Source organism: Herpailurus yagouaroundi, unplaced genomic scaffold (assembly GCF_014898765.1).
Source record: "Herpailurus yagouaroundi ecotype Mexico unplaced genomic scaffold, PumYag 252, whole genome shotgun sequence".
Taxonomy (NCBI): Eukaryota; Metazoa; Chordata; class Mammalia; order Carnivora; family Felidae; genus Herpailurus; species Herpailurus yagouaroundi.
The window spans coordinates 585,376-601,407 of record NW_024412469.1 but is presented as its reverse complement, the minus strand read 5'-3'; the positions used below and the strand labels follow the sequence as shown (position 1 = coordinate 601,407).

The 16,032-nt window shown below is 41.1% G+C and overlaps 1 protein-coding gene across 2 annotated transcripts in view; it reads left to right on the top strand.

Annotated features, from left to right (window-relative positions):
* The window catches only part of GLDC (glycine decarboxylase), a 103,858-nt gene extending 92,530 nt beyond the window's left edge, over positions 1-11,328 (top strand). The window contains exons 22-25 of one of the 2 annotated variants that reach the window (XM_040460877.1): positions 3,184-3,279; positions 7,771-7,943; positions 9,440-9,520; positions 10,631-11,328. In XM_040460877.1, the coding sequence (XP_040316811.1) occupies positions 3,184-3,279; positions 7,771-7,943; positions 9,440-9,520; positions 10,631-10,774 (494 nt within the window). In that variant the 3' untranslated portion in view covers positions 10,775-11,328. Of the gene's footprint in view, positions 1-3,183; positions 3,280-7,770; positions 7,944-9,439; positions 9,568-10,630 lie in introns of both variants that reach the window. The other variant, XM_040460878.1, reaches the window with a different exon arrangement.
* Positions 11,329-16,032: the final 4,704 nt, after the last annotated feature.

The window sequence follows — 16,032 nt, the reverse complement described above, 5'->3', positions numbered from 1 at the left end:
AGATAGTATATTTTTATTTGTTTATTTTTAAAACATTTTTTAATGTTTATTTATTATTGAGAGACAAGAGCATGAGCATGGGAGGGACAGAGAGAGAGGAAGAGACACAAAACCCGAAGCAGCCTCCAGGCTCTGAGCTGTTAGCACAGAGCCTGACGTGGGGCTTGAACTCACAGACTGTGAGATCATGACCTGAGCCGAAGTCTGATGCTTAAACGACTGAGCCACACAGGCGCCCCAAGATAGTACATTTTTAAAGGAGGAATTTAAAAAATTCACAGCTGTCTACTCATGTGGGAGGCTAAACTCACTGATGAAAATGGAGTTCCTTTTAGTGGAGGCGGCAACTTTGTTACTATCCCAATGTTTCATTTATGTTTTAATTTTTTCAGTGCCTATCCCCTTATGGCCTCAGACAAACCTAATGCTGCCTGGAAATTTCTGTTATGAGTTGGTTTCCCAGTGGCCTTTACCGGCAGACATGGACTTCATGGAATGGTCTTTCATGTCCCAGGCAAGGAAGTGAGCCTCCTGAGGCCAGAGGCTCTGCCTAGCCAACCTCATTCCCATGGAAACATTGTTTTGATTCTATTAGTTATGGTCTCTGGATTGCAACTGAAAAGCTTGGCTAAGCATTGATTGCTCACCTAAGCCTTAAAGAGTAATTAGCTAGTGAGTTCCACATATCTCTAGGTAGTCATTCTGAGGATAGGAGTTGGACGAAAGGTGTTCCAAATTTAGAGCCACTCCACTTTTATTTTGTTTTTTTTTTGTCACCCCCTCCCTCTTCTCCCTGTTCCTTTGACTTGGTATCTTTTCAGACTCTCAGCTATAGCCATGGTTAGGCCCAGGAGAAATACCTACTCAGTGAAAATTAAACCTTGTGCTGATCAGTGTATACAATTTCTACTTCAGATTGCCCTGACTTACCACATACCACAGAAGGTTTGTGTACCTCTTCTCCTTAAAAACTACAAACACAGATGAACATCTTGGGATTTAGCCTCCAACAGCCACCAAGTTTCAATTTCATCCCTTTCAGAGCTCAGAGAGATATGCTAAAATTCTACCGTTTCCATTTGAACACATTAGAATATGGATTTAGAAAATAACATCTGAACCTCATTTCAGAAATGGAGCTCTTCCCAAACCGCCTGGTTGTGGTGGGGACACTGCAGATGTAGTCTTTGTGTTAGTGCTGGGCTGGGCTCCGCGTGATGGGGCCTTTCAGTTGTTACTGAACTTCTTGGAAGACAGCCCTCTGCCTGCCAGCAACAGTGACGTTCCTTTTCCTCCATGATGTGTCCCTCCCCTCTTCATCTCCTGCCCACTGAGTGCCCTTTAGAGCAGTGAACTTCATTACCCTTCTTTCTTGTGTCACTGTCACAGCGCCGGGTGGCTGCCAGAGGCTCAGAGAAGAAAGGTCAAAGGTTGAGGCTGGGCTCCCAAAATGGGGTGGGGATAATTGGGTATTTAGGATTCCTGCACTTAAATGATCTCCACCGCCTCCCCACCCCCACCCCACCCTCACCCCTGAACATTCCAACTGGGCATTCCTTTTAAGCACTTTTTGCCCCTGACTTTACCTAGCTATGAATATAACTTCCCACTTTTGAATCACACTCCTCACAAATTTAATTTCCATCATTGTTAGAATATTTTATAATATTCAGTGACAGTATATTTAAAGCTTGAGGCTCTCATACTTTATTTCCTCACAAAATCAGTCCTTTCTTATTTATTCATTACATAAGAAGCAGAGCAGTTATGGATGATTTCAGAAGCTGTTTAGTGACTGGAGCAACTCTTGTCAGGCTTGAGGAATTATCTGCTCCATGTATCTGTAAGTAGATTCCTTGTTTGCTGAAAGGAAAGTAGGTTAGGAAGTAATACATTATTGTCTCATCTACAGATACTTTCCTAGAAGGAAATTCATCAGATTTGAGGCCACAGAATTTGGGAAGCCCCCAGAACTGTTGTTCTATATTAATGAAAATGCTGACTTCATTGATGGTTTATTCCTGCTGATGGGTCAAACAGGTTGTGCTGGGGAGATTGTGACCTGGGCCTAGAGAGGAAACCAGCTGACAAACTAGAGCAAAGTGAACTCACTCCCAGACTTTGGTTTCATCTTCTTGCCACCTGTGGTGTGCTGTTTGACAGCCCCAATTTCTAATAATCAGCCTGAAGCCTGAAACCAAACCCTCAAAAGCCCCTCTGAAGAATCTCATACAATTATGTATGTGCCTTAGAGATACATGTTCTGTATATAATTACATTCACACAGATGAAACAGTTATTTGATGCTGGGGCAGAGTTATGGAGAATGGTGTATAAAAGGGTCAGGCCTGTGTGATGACATGTTTAACTATTGCAAATAGATTTTATATCATCAGAGTTGAAAGAATCTCATCCCCAGGAATCTCAGTCAAATGTTCCAGCAATGCACTGGCACCAAAGTTCCACCTCCCATCAGCCTCTTGCCTTGTGTGTGTTGTGCACTAAGGACTGAACACATTGGCTTGACATGTTAAAATTTTATTTTTATAATCACCTTTATATTTTATAATTATTTTTTACATAATTTTTTAAGTTTATTTATTTATTTAATTAAAAAAATTTTTTTTCAACGTTTATTTATTTTTGGGACAGAGACAGAGCATGAACAGGGGAGGGGCAGAGAGAGAGGGAGACACAGAATCGGAAACAGGCTCCAGGCTCCGAGCCATCAGCCCAGAGCCCGACGCGGGGCTCGAACTCACGGACCACGAGATTGTGACCTGGCTGAAGTCGGACGCTTAACCGACTGCGCCACCCAGGCGCCCCTAAGTTTATTTATTTTGAGAGAGAGGTTGAGAGAGAGAGTGTGTGTGTGCAGGGGAGGGGAAGAGAAAGGGAGACAGAATCCCAAGTAGGCAGCACAGTGCCCAATGTGGGGCTCAAACTCACAAATGGTGAGATCATGACCTGAGCTGAAGTTGGACGCTGAACAGACTAAGCCACGCTGGTGCCCCTATAATTATAGTTATTAATAAAAGTAAATGAGGTCTTTGTTGCCACGTATAAACTTCCAAGTTACCATGGCATCTTGGGCCTTGTTGATATGCATTACAAAGCTGATTTGTACATTTGCTTGGGCAAAACAAGCTGATGGTAATCTTGAACTGAAACAATTTCCCACAGGTTATGTGGCTCATGAATTTATTTTGGACACAAGACCTTTCAAAAAGTCTGCAAATATTGAGGCTGTGGATGTGGCCAAGAGGCTTCAGGATTATGGTGAGTGATCCTCTGGGAAAAAAACCCTCATAGGGCATCTAAGGTTTTTGACATTCATGCTAGCTATGGGCGACTTCCTCAAAGCACAAAACAAACATGCAGGCACCACAATAAACTGGTCCGTAGGATAAATGGTGAGCACAGGATTCTGGGTAAACTTCAAAGTGATAGAGAAAAAACGTGCCCTATGACTGCATTGGTACTACCCTTCAAAAGATATTAAATCAGCATCTTGAATCCATTGGCATTCAAGAAAAGTCTTTATAGTTAAAAGAATTTAAAATCCCAAAGAAAATGGTTTTTGTTCCCTAGTTTCTTTCTTTTTTTTCATTTTAATTTTTAAATTTTAATTTATATTTGTTTCAGGTGTACAATATAGTGATTCAACACTTACATACATACTCAATGTCCATCATGATAAGTGTACTCTCTAATCCCCATGACCCATTTCACTCATCCCCCCCACCCATCTCCCTTCTGGTATCCATTACTTTGTTCTCTCTAGTTAAGAGTCTGTTTCTTTGCCTTTCTCTTTTTTTACCCCATTTGTTCATTGTGTTCATTTCTCAAGTTCCACATATGAGTGAAATCATATGGTAATTGTCTTTCTCTAATTTATTTTGCTTAGCATTATACTCTCTAGTTTCATCCATGTTATTGCAAATGGCAAGATTTCACTATTTTTATGGCTGATATTCCACTGTGCATGTATGTGTGTATATAATATATATGCCATCTTCATCCATTTATCAGTTGGTAGACCTTTGGGCTCTTGCCATAATTTGGCCATTGTTGATACTGCTGCTGTAAACATCGGGGTGCATGTATCTCGTTGCATCAGTATTTTTGTATTCTTTGGGTAAATACTTAGTAGTGCAATTGCTGGATCATAGGGATAGAGTAGTTCTATTTTTAACTTTTTTTTTACATTTTTTTTTAACGTTTACTTATTTTTGAGACAGAGAGAATGAATGGGGGAGGGTCAGAGAGAGAGGGAGACACAGAATCCAAAACAGGCTCCAGGCTCTGAGCTGTCAGCACAGAGCTCGACACGGGGCTCGAACTCACGGACCGTGAGATCATGACCTGAGCTGAAGTCGGACGCTTAACCAACTGAGCCACCCAGGCGCCCCTCTATTTTTAACTTTTTGAAGAACCTCCATACTGTTATCAGAGTGACTGCCCTATTTTTCATTACCACCATCAGATACCATCAGTGCAAGAGGATTCCTTTTTATCCACATCCTCTCGAACACTTGTTTCTTGTGCCTTTGATTTATGTCATTCTGACAGGTGTTTGTTAATATTGTGCAGTTTTTTTTTTAAGTATATCTATTTTGAGAGAGAGAGAGAGAGTGTGCATGAGCATTAGCTGGAGAGGGGCAGAGAGAGAGAGGGAGAGAATCTCAAGCAAGTTCTGTGCTGTCAGTGCAGAGCCTGAAGTGGGGATCGATTCCATGAACCTGTGGGATCATGACCTGAGCTGAAACCAAGAGTCTGGACACTTAAACAACTGAGCCACCCAGGCACCCCTCTTGTAGTTTTGATTTGCATTTCTCTGATGAGTTATGTTAAGCATCCTTTCATGTGTCTGTTGGCCATTTGCGTGTCTTCTTTGGAGAAATGTCTCTTCATGTCTTCGGCTCATTTTTAATTGGATTTGGGGATTTTTGGTGTTGAGTTGTATTGCCTATGTTTCTATTAAATTCTTATTCCTATCCCATTTCTGGTAAAGAAAGGAGTCCATGAAGAGGTGAGTTGGTGTAATGATGAAGGTTCAGGTAAACTGCTGAAGTGTTAGAGAGGAATGGCATTTGAGCTTTATAGCTGTTTCAGCTTCTACAGCTTCTATAGCTGCTTCCATAGATGAAGGAATAGGCACATGCTTGTTCCATAAAGACTGTATTTTCTTGGAAGACTTGAAAGACAGGCCTTTAATGAATTAGTGGATGTTCATTAAGCACAGACCTTGTTGAAATACCTATTTTTAGTGACATTATTAATAATATCAACGACCCCTCAATTTTTAGAAAGGCAGAGATGGTGAGAAGTTTGCCTTTCAATGGATGTGGAGTCCTATCTGAATTTTAATAACTGGAATAACTTCTTTTAGTAAGGAAAGTGAAAGCTTCAGTAATTTAATAGTTTTACTACTACATCATATTGGGAATCCCACATGTGTGATTCATTCCTCTCTTGAATGCATGATCTTATTATGTAGAGTTATACTGATTATAAATGGGAAAGCCAGAGAAAGTTTTCATTAATGAAATTAGCAATCACCTCTCCAAAATCTCTTGGTTGCTCCTGTAACCTGACTAGGCCTCCTGGCTGATGGCAGATTCAGGCAGGATATACCTTCACTTCTGGGATGTGTTGTCTGTATCACATATCTGACTGCAGTAGCAGCATTTGCAGGGAGGGAGAGCACTGGCTAGGAGGTTATTTTGATGTTTGATAGAGTGAATGCCACACTTGCCCTAAGCCTAGAATTGTACAGGTGGCTAGCACTTAGTACCTCAAAACATATGTCTCTAATAAGTGAGAGAATGAATGGATGAATGAATGAATGGCTAAGTAAAAAAACAGCAATCGAGAATAACAGATTCTGGGTCTTAATCACATGTACTTAATTAAAATCTCCAGGGGAGGGGCCTAGTAATCAGTATTTTTAAACAGCCAAATGTGGGGCATAATGCCTTTGGGCAGAGGCATCCAGACTTAGCGAGTAATGAGTCACCTGGGGGAGTTTTAAGACTCATGTTTTTGAGACTTACCTTGGGCTTCCTGAATCAGGGTCAGGACCAAAGAATCTGTGTTCCCAATATAACTCTGATGGTTCTGGTTATGGGAACCACTACAACAGTGTATGTTGGGCTGAATTTGCTCACCCATGAAATTGAGGTTGGACTTCATAGGCAGAGATTAGCTTTTAAAATCCCTTTCTGATTTGAGTGACACTATTCTATGTATTTGTCAAAACTTAGTAAGTGATAAACTTAAGATTTGTGCATTTTACTGTATGTAAATTTTATCACAAATACACGTAGACAGATATTGAATTCTAGTTAATGATATGCATCCTGAAGTATTTAAGGGAGAAGTATACTGATGACTGAAGCATTCTTAGAATTGAATCAAAAATAAGATGGATGAATGAATGAACAGATGTGATTAAGCAAAGAGAGCATCATTGTTGAATGCAGGTAAAAGATAGGGGTGTTCACTTTACAGTCCTTTCAACTTACCATTTGAAAATGTTTGTAACATGTTGAGGAGATAATCCCTTAAAGCATGCAGGCATGACCCTAAAGCACTCCATGTAATTATGCAAATCAGAATTGGGGAACCATTTAAATGTCTTCATCTTTTACAGTTTCACAGAAAAAGAGCCAGAAATGGGAAAAGATTTTTGGCTTTTGTCCAGAAAATCTCTCTTGAGTATGTCTTGGTGATTCATCTTACATATGAAAGCTTTTGTAAACAGAAACACCTTCAGCCTATGTTCTGAATAAAGGCAAAGTGTCTCCATGTACTGCCAAACCTCAGTTTCCTCATCTGTAAAATGGGGTTAGTAGGCTTTATGGTTGCTATCACTTTATTTAACTTTTGATAGGCTATAATATTTTAATTTCTCTTATTGTAATAAATAAGCATTATAGTATGATTCTAATAAAAAAATCAAAGAATCTCAGCTTCATATTAGCAATAAGCCCTGTTAATATTTTAGTACTTATTTTTCAAGGTGTCTTCCCTCAAAATATAAACACTTTCGGTGCCTGGGTGGCTGAGTTGGTTAAGTGTCTGACTTCAGCTCAGGTTATGATTTCATGGTTTGTGAGTTTGAGCCCCGAATCGAGCTCACTAGTGTCAGGAGTATCAGTGCAGAACCTGCTTTGGATCCTCTGTCGCCTCCCCCTACCCTGCTCATGCTTTATATCTCAAAAATAAACATTAAATAAAAAAGTAAAATATTAAAAAATATATAAACACTATCATTTTCATAAAAATGGGATGTCATTATGTAACTTGCCCTTTTATATTTTTTATTGCTTACCCAATTTAACAAATAAAAATTTACATACATTTGTATGGTTGCATATTTATTATGGATACTCTCTAAAACTTGCTTAACTGATTGTTTCTTCTTGGGTGTTAGTTTATTTCCTAAGTTCTTCTTGCTGAGATGAATATATATATGACATTTCTTCCAAATCAGGGAGATCAGGGGTGCCTGGGTTGCTCAGTTGGTTAAACGTCTGACTTTGGCTCAGGTCATGATCTCATGGTCTGTGAGTTCAAGCCCTGCATTGGGCTCTGTGCTGACAGCTTGGAGCCTCGAACCTGCTTCAGATTCTGTATCTCCCTCTTCCGCTGCCCCTTCCCCGCTCGCACCCTGTGTCTCTCTCTCAATAATAAATAGACATTTTAAAAAATTACAAATCAGGGAGGTCAAAGTTAGTGACACAAGTTCCCCTATCTCCTTTGCAGGATTTCATGCCCCTACCATGTCCTGGCCGGTGGCAGGAACTCTCATGGTTGAGCCCACTGAGTCAGAAGACAAGAAAGAGCTGGATAGATTCTGTGATGCCATGATCAGCATTCGGCAGGAGATTGCTGACATTGAGGAGGGCCGCATTGACCCCAGGGTCAATCCACTGAAGGTGCGTAGGCATTGGTACTTGATCCAAAATGTTCCATAGAGTATAAGAGTGCGTATGTACAGTGTACCAGCAACCCCTGAACTCCCATCAGAAGATATTTATTCTTGCCTAGAATAAGACCATTCTTCTGAAAGGATGATAAATTCATTACTTGCAGGTTTGAATCTTGAACAACACAGTAACAGTTAAGTATAATGTGGATGTTTTGAGATATGTTTTGTTTGTGTAATTGTTTTGTCACTGTGAGAGGTATACCTCCCACATGTATCCAACTGGTTACCAAGGGAGGGAGCAGGGGCTGAAGAGCTCTTATCTAGTTGGGGTAGTTTTATTCTTGTGTCTCTATTTAATGCACTCTAGTGAGATTATTTACCTCACAAACTCTGGATAAAGACAAGTTCTACTAGAGCAATTATTGCTTAGAACAACTGATTGGTACTTGGCCTGAATGTTTTTTAATGCTTATGGCCTATTTTGGAGAAAATCTGAAACATGTTTATTGTATATTTGCTTCTGAGCTGTAAGTCTTTTGTTAGCTCCAGACATTAATCTGGGTTGGGGGCCAGAGGGAGATAATGAATTGGGAATATTGTGAAGGTTGTGGCTGTGCTACTATGGCCTTGAGCCAGAGAACAAGTCTGAGATGCCTGGGGAAGCTCAGGCAAGTTCCAAAAGTGCGCACCTGAAGGTGCACCACAGGGGCCAATGACTGGCAGGAGAAGGCATCTTGCTCATTATTATTTCTCTTTTCTGTGGATACTGAAAAGAGATTATAAGGATTTAGGCTAATTTTAAAAATGGCAATAGACATTTAAAGGACATAATACAGAGCTATAAAAGCAAGTGGAGAATAATACTCGTAAAATGATAAAAGATTTTAAAATGTGCCCGACTATGCTATATGCTGTTTATACATAGATGCCGTAATAGTATAAAATCACAATGAGCATGGTGAATACAAAATTCAGGACAGTGGTTATCACTGGGAATAGGGTAAGAGATGAGCTGGAGGAGTTATAAAGGCAGTTTCAATTGTCTCTTCAATGTTTATTTATTTAAAAAAAAAAATGTTTGAGAGGGCGTGCATACACATGCAAGTGGGGGAGAGGCAGAGAGAATTCCAAGCAGGTTCCGTGCCATCAGCACAGAGCTCAATCTCATGAACTGTGAGATCTGAGCCGAAATCAAGAGTTGGACACTTTTGTGTCCCCTGTGTGAATGTGCCACACAGGTGCCCCCAATGTTTATTTTAAAGGGTTAAGCAAATATGATAAAATGTTGACTTATATTGGGTGGTAGATGTGCTTAATATATTACCATGACTTTCTGACATTTGAAATATTTCAGAATAAATTTCCCATCAATTTTTCCCCCTCAAATTGAAATAAAACCAACCAGCAGCCCCATACCTGGGCTTCTGTCAGCTCACTGGTTGAAGCAAAGCACAGCAGAAGGCAGTGTTCTGCTCTGATCCCTTTCCCATCTGTGTGTCTCAGATGTCTCCACATTCCCTGACCTGCGTCACATCCTCCCACTGGGATCGGCCATATTCCAGAGAGGTGGCGGCATTCCCACTTGTAAGTTGTCTTCTGAAGCCGAGTGTGCCAGCTGGTATACCGTCCACGTGCGTATGAGGGGCCATCACCTATCTGATGGGACTCCTATCCTTGCAGTGTCATTACATTTACCATATGTCGGACACTTTCTTAAATGGGTCATGACAAGTGATGCAGAGCACTGGAATTGGCTTTCAGAGCTCTGAGGTTAGAGTGTCAGCCACAGGCCTGAGGATCCACAGGGAATACAGTGGAGAAAGACCAAATAGGAGTCGCTATCAAATGGGTTAAGGTATTTTCTACTATCATCCAAAGGGAGATATGCCCAAATGCAATTTTTCTTCCTTTCTGATTCTTACACGAAAAGGTGCTCTGCAGTCTCTCTGGCAGTGTGGGGACAAGGGTCAAAAGTTGGATTTGGGGGGACAGTAATGAAGGGGTGACTTAGCTTTTTTGTTGGACTGGTGTATAGTTGACACACAATGTAGTATTAGTTTCAGGTGTACCACATAGTGATCTGAAAAGTCTATACATTATGCTATGCTCACCACAAGCATAGCCACCATCTGTCACTGGAAAAATGCTATTACGATAGTATTGACTATATTCCCTATGCTGTACCTTTTATACCCTTGAATTACTCATTCCATATCTGGAAGCCTGTTCCCCCTCTGGCAACCATCAGTTTTCTGTATTTATGGGCCTGTTTCTGCTTTTGTTTTGTTTTCTGATACCACACATAAGTGAAATCATATGGCATTTGTCTTCCTACTTAGCACAATACCCTCTAGGTCCATCTATGTTGTTGTAAATGGCCAAGATCTCACTCTTTTTCATAGCTGGGCAATATTCCTATGTGAGTATCTATGTGCACACATGTGTGTATACACACACACACGCACATACATACATATCTTCTTTCATCTACTGATGGACACGTGGATTGCTTCCATATTTTGGCTACTGTAACTAATGATGCAGTAAAAATAGGAGTGTGGGTTTTACCTTCTTATGCTTTTAAACATTTGTGGTTTAGTGGCATCTTAGCCTGTAGGGACATCATTGCAATCTCTTTCTGCAAGAGAAATGTTTCAGAATACCCAGGACATTTCCATCTTTTGTCCCTTGCAGCCCTTTGTGAAACCAGAGAGCAAATTCTGGCCAACCATTGCCCGGATTGATGACATCTATGGAGATCAGCACCTGGTTTGTACCTGTCCACCCATGGAAGTTTATGAGTCCCCATTTTCTGAGGAGAAAAGGGCCTCTTCTTAGTCCTATTTCCCTAAGTTCATGTGACTGACTTGATGTCTTTCTCTGAAGCATTTGATGAACAAGAACTCTAGAATTTTCCACACTGGACTCACCATGGGGTTATACACTGTATATTTTTGTAATCTCTGTCAACGTAAATGTAAATACAATTAGCATAGTAGTGTATGGAAGCTCAGTGTTGAAAGACTGGTTTGCTTCAGTGCCTGCTTTCACATGTAGCAGTTGATAGTTCAAGTTGCTTTGATTGGGAGCCATTTAGTTTTTTGCAGAGAAAATTTTGGGTGTGCTAGGAGCTTTAAGTTTAATGTTAGAAACATTGTAGAGGCTATACTGTAGACTACTTGATAGAATCTTGTTCCAAATAAGTCTCTGTGGACTGTGCCATCTGTGAGGAATCCCAGGGCAAATGTTTACATTTTGCATACACTGAAGAAATTTTCTCTAATTTGCCTAATCTGTAATAGCATTTCTGAGTATTTTCCTTTTTCCATGTGTATGGTTTTCTTCTATCTTCCATTATTAGTATTCTAATAAAAGCATTTCAATTTGAAGAATGTCTTCTTGGTCCATTTTTCAATGTTATTCCCATTTATACTAAGTTCAGAGGGATTTGAATGGCAAGAAGATCCAACCCAATAGCCATTTTTTTTACATTAGCAGTTTTGTCTAGCAACTTTTCTCATTTAACAATAAGTCCAGACAGAGTAAGTCCAGGTGTAGTGTCCCTTCAGTCTTTTGTTCAGCCTTCCTTTGTAGGTAGTCTTCATCCTCATGGTCTTAAGATGGCTGCTGCATATTGACATCACATACCCATTTTGATAGGAAAAGGGGAGAAAAACCAAAAACAAGAGGCAGATTTCACCCAGTAATTGTTGCTTGCTTTTAACTGGCCAGAAATGGTTCATATTGCTACTTCTACCTGCAAAGGAGTATGGGGAGGTCTTTTCCCTGGGTATGTTAGTGCCCCAAAGAAAATCAGTTTATTAGCTAAATAAAAGGGGGCAAGTGGGTTTCAGATAGGCAACTAGCATGCTTGGCACAAAATAACTTTTCCCTAGAAATAGCAAATGCTTCAGATGTTCCTCCCTATTAGTGAGCACTGTTCAATTCCTGACCACTTGGTTCTTTGCATGGCAGCTTGATCACACAACTATTATTCAAACTATTATGATAGTCATCTGTAGAAAGGTCTTAGTGCTCTTTTGAATGCTCTGTAGGTGGTCCACTTATTCTCACACTTAAAACGTTTATAGAACAATTTATTTTAGCCTAACTAAGCAATAGAGAAGTGACGGGATCCATTATTTCTTTTTTACATTATAATTAAATGGTTAATACTGAGTTCTTCTCTGGAGTCAGGTACTATTCTAAGTCTTTAAGATGTATTATCTCATTGGAACCTCAAAACAGTCCGCTTTTACACACGGGGGGTGGGGGGGGGTGGGGGGGTGAGTGGGTGGGTATGGAGAGATGCCCAAAGTCATATAGTTAATGAGAGGGATAAGCCAGAATTTGAACCCAGACTGCACAACTCCAGTGGCAGCTGGTCAAAACAGGCTACCACACCACCATGGTCACTTTATACCTGGAGATTTTGCCCTTCCTGAGTTGGAAACCAGGGTCTCAACACAGACTATCCATCAGGTTATGGAGTAGCCTCTTTGAAGAAAAGACAAGCACATAAAAACAAATCATACAGGTGAACAGCAGCTCTTCATCAGACTGTAAAGTATATCAGAAGCAAATACACGTGATTAAAAGTTGAAACTGCTCTGGGGTGCCTGGGTGGCTCAGTCGGTTAAACACCCAACCCGGGTCATGATCTCACTGCTCTGAGAGCCCTGCATCAGGCTCAGCATGAAGCCAGCTAGGGATCTTGGAGCCTGCTTAGGATTCTCTCCCTCTGGCTCTGCCCCTCCTCTGCCCGTGCTAAGGAAATAAATCAAACTAAAAAAAAAGTTGAAATTGTCCTTCACTATTAAGTCACTCATGTTTACCTGATGCTTATGCCCATCTTTCCCACCTCTGGGTCTTTGCCCAGGTGGTATCCACCTGGAGCACTCTTCCCTACTAACTTTGCTTTACTGGATTTTGTTTTAGCATCTCCTCAAGAAGGTCTTCCACTCATGTCTGTGAAATGTGCTATTGGTATTTTTTCTGAAAAAAAAAAATTTTTTTTTTTTTGAGGGAGGAAGAGAACGTGAGTGGTGGGTAGGGCAGAGAGAGGGAAAGAGAATCCCAAGCAGGCTCCATACTGAGCTGGACGCAGGGCTCGAACTCATGAACCAGGAGATTAAGACCTGAGATGCAATCAAGTCTGTTGCTTAACCGACTGAGCCACTCAGGTGCCCCTGTGCTATTTTGTATCTGCACCTAGCTTGTTTTCTTTTAGCCTTAGCACAATTAGTAATTATTCTGTTTACTTGGTTTTCTTCTGCCTCACCAGACTAAGTTCCCTGAGAACAGGGACCATATCTCATTCATCATTGGATTTCCAGGGCTGACCCGGGGTCTTCCACATCGTAGATGTTCAACAGAAAGAAATATGAACTGATGAAAGGAATGATCCTTTATCTTAAAGAGAGACACTGTCATGGAAACCAGTATTTCCAATGCTTGCTGTTAGGAGATGGTAAAGTACAAAATGCCAGGCCTTAAAGACAAGGCCTTTGGACAGGCTTTGTATATATAGGATGTCTGCCTCTTTTTTTCTATGGTATACATAAAATTTATTCAATTCAGTAGCATTAAGTACGTAGTAAATGTGCAAAATGTGCCTTTTGAGCAGTTTTGAAGACAGGATCTGAGGTAGACATGCACATACTTCATATAAATGGGGTACTCCCTCTCCCTTCTCCCAGCCCTTAGTCTGTGGCCTTGAAGCTGTGTATGATAAAGAGCAAGGGCCCTGGCCCAGTCTGGAAACCCTATGAAATCTTTAGATAAATACAGGGCCAAATTTTTCAATGACCAAACTGGTGCCTATCATCCAAATAAAGGACGTAGGCACCACTTTTGGGTGCAAGAAGCCATCTGAGACAAGTAGTTTGGAAGCTGAGATGTTAGTGCTTTTAGAGGTTTACAAGGCTATGGGACGTAATGTTTTGGGTCCTTAATTGGCCAAGGTCAGGGATGTGTGCTAGGGCAGTGGTTTTCAAACTGTGTGTATAGATCACTAGGAGGGGTTGTTGGGCCCTGGCCTCAGAGTTTGATACAGGTGTTAGGCAGGGCCAGAGAATTTGCATTTCTTTAAAAAAATTTTTTTTTCTTAACGTTTATTTATTTTTGAGACAGAGACAGACAGAGCATGAACGGGGGAGGGTCAGAGAGAGAGAGGGAGACACAGAATCCGAAACAGGCTCCAGGCTCTGAGCTGTCAGCACAGAGCCTGACGCGGGGCTCGAACTCACGGACCGCGAGATCATGACCTGAGCTGAAGTCAGCTGCTTAACCCACTGAGCCACCCAGGCGCCCCGAGAATTTGCATTTCTAATGAGTTTCAGGTATTACTTCTCAGCTTCCTTTGTTCAGCCTTTAAAGGATGGGTTTTGGGAGGCTGAAAGTGGGTGAGAGGTTGGACTTAGCTTTGTATTTTTTATGCAAATCTTAGCATTTTGAAAAAAATCCCTCTTTGCCTTGCTTTCACTGAGAATCCTATGGCTGGAGAAGGCTGTCCAGGAGTGGAAGCAATCAGCACGTTGGCCATGCTTTCTGATCTGGTAGGCTTCCTCCTACCAGCAGTGCATGAAGGAAATTTTTTTTTAGATCAAAATGTCAGTTTTATTGCTAATAAAGCTGATTTGAAAAAATAGTGTTTTACTTGCGATTAGGAGGGCTTCCTCTCCATTTCTGCCCCTCTCATGCTTCACCGATCTAAGCCTGGGACATCCACTCAAGGAAGAAGTTTGAGTCTGTAGAGCAGATGCACCAGTGCAGAATTGCTACCTCATGAGGATCACAGGGGAACAAAAGATAAAAAGGGTGGTTTCCCCAGTGGTAGTGCAGTGACATGGATGAATGAATGTCATCCATCGCCTTCTCTGTGGAGAGTAGTGAGGAGTAGGCCAGGAGGGAGAAGTGTAACATTACCTGAGGTCATTCCATGAAGAAAACAAAGTCCAGGAAGCAGGAGTTAGTGCCCAACACAGAGTACACTACTCTTGTAAATCTGATGAATTTCTTGCTGGCAATTAGAGTACTTGCTCTGGAGTCATGTGCCTGGAGTCATATCCCAGCTCTCCTGTATGACTGTATGACTCTGGAAAAGATAACTGGCATCTCTCAGCTCTAGTCTCCTTACGTAGAAAACATTATCTATCACTCTTGGGTGAGGTTTCAATACATTGAAACATTGCCTGACACCAAGTAAGTACTTGTAAGTGTTAGCTCTTATTTTCAGAGCTTCACTTAGGGTCTTGTGTCCTGTACTGCACATCCCTGCACTCCCTGCTCTAGGAGTGGAGCCCCAACCCCAATTGGACCCACCTTGCATTCGGATCCATATCCTTTCCTTTTCTCTACATTCCTAAGTGCCCCTTTCCTATAAATGGCTCCCAGAGAATATACGAGGAACACGGACTGTGACTTGGTAAGATGTAGGTTAAATTCCTAGATATGCCAACTGTTTTGAGACATTAGGCAAATTCACTTACCCTTTCTGCACTTCAGTTAAGGTCAAATAGCAATAATAAAGTACTTACCTAAATCAGGCCTATTGTAAGGATTAAATGAAATAACACAAAGTGATCACTTAGCATAAGTCAATTTCTTAGCATAAGAAATCACTGATTTCTTAGCATAAGAAATCACTGATTTCTTAGCATAAGAAATCAGACTTATTCTGCAAATTTTGACTGAGCTCTTTTGTATTAGACACCATTCTAAATGACAACCTCTTTCATGCAGCACCAATGCTAGATGAACAGAAAACACATCAATCAAGACTTCAGTGTTAAATATTATTTAGAAAACAAAAATGGTAGGTTGGGGGGGGGAAGGGATTTGGGAAACTTTTACATTGGGTGGGCAGGGAGGTATTCTCTGAGGTGACGTTTAGCCTAAAATCTGAGCAGAATGAAGCCAGGCATGACTAGATGTGGGGAAAGGGCAGGAGGAGTGTTCAGGAATAGAGAGAAGCATGCTTGAAGGCCTTAGGATCTCTATCGCAGCATTTGGTTATTTTCATATGTAAAGGGTTTTAAGAATCCCTAGGAAGGGGCCTGGGTGGCTCAGTTGGTTGAATGTCTGACTTTGGCTTA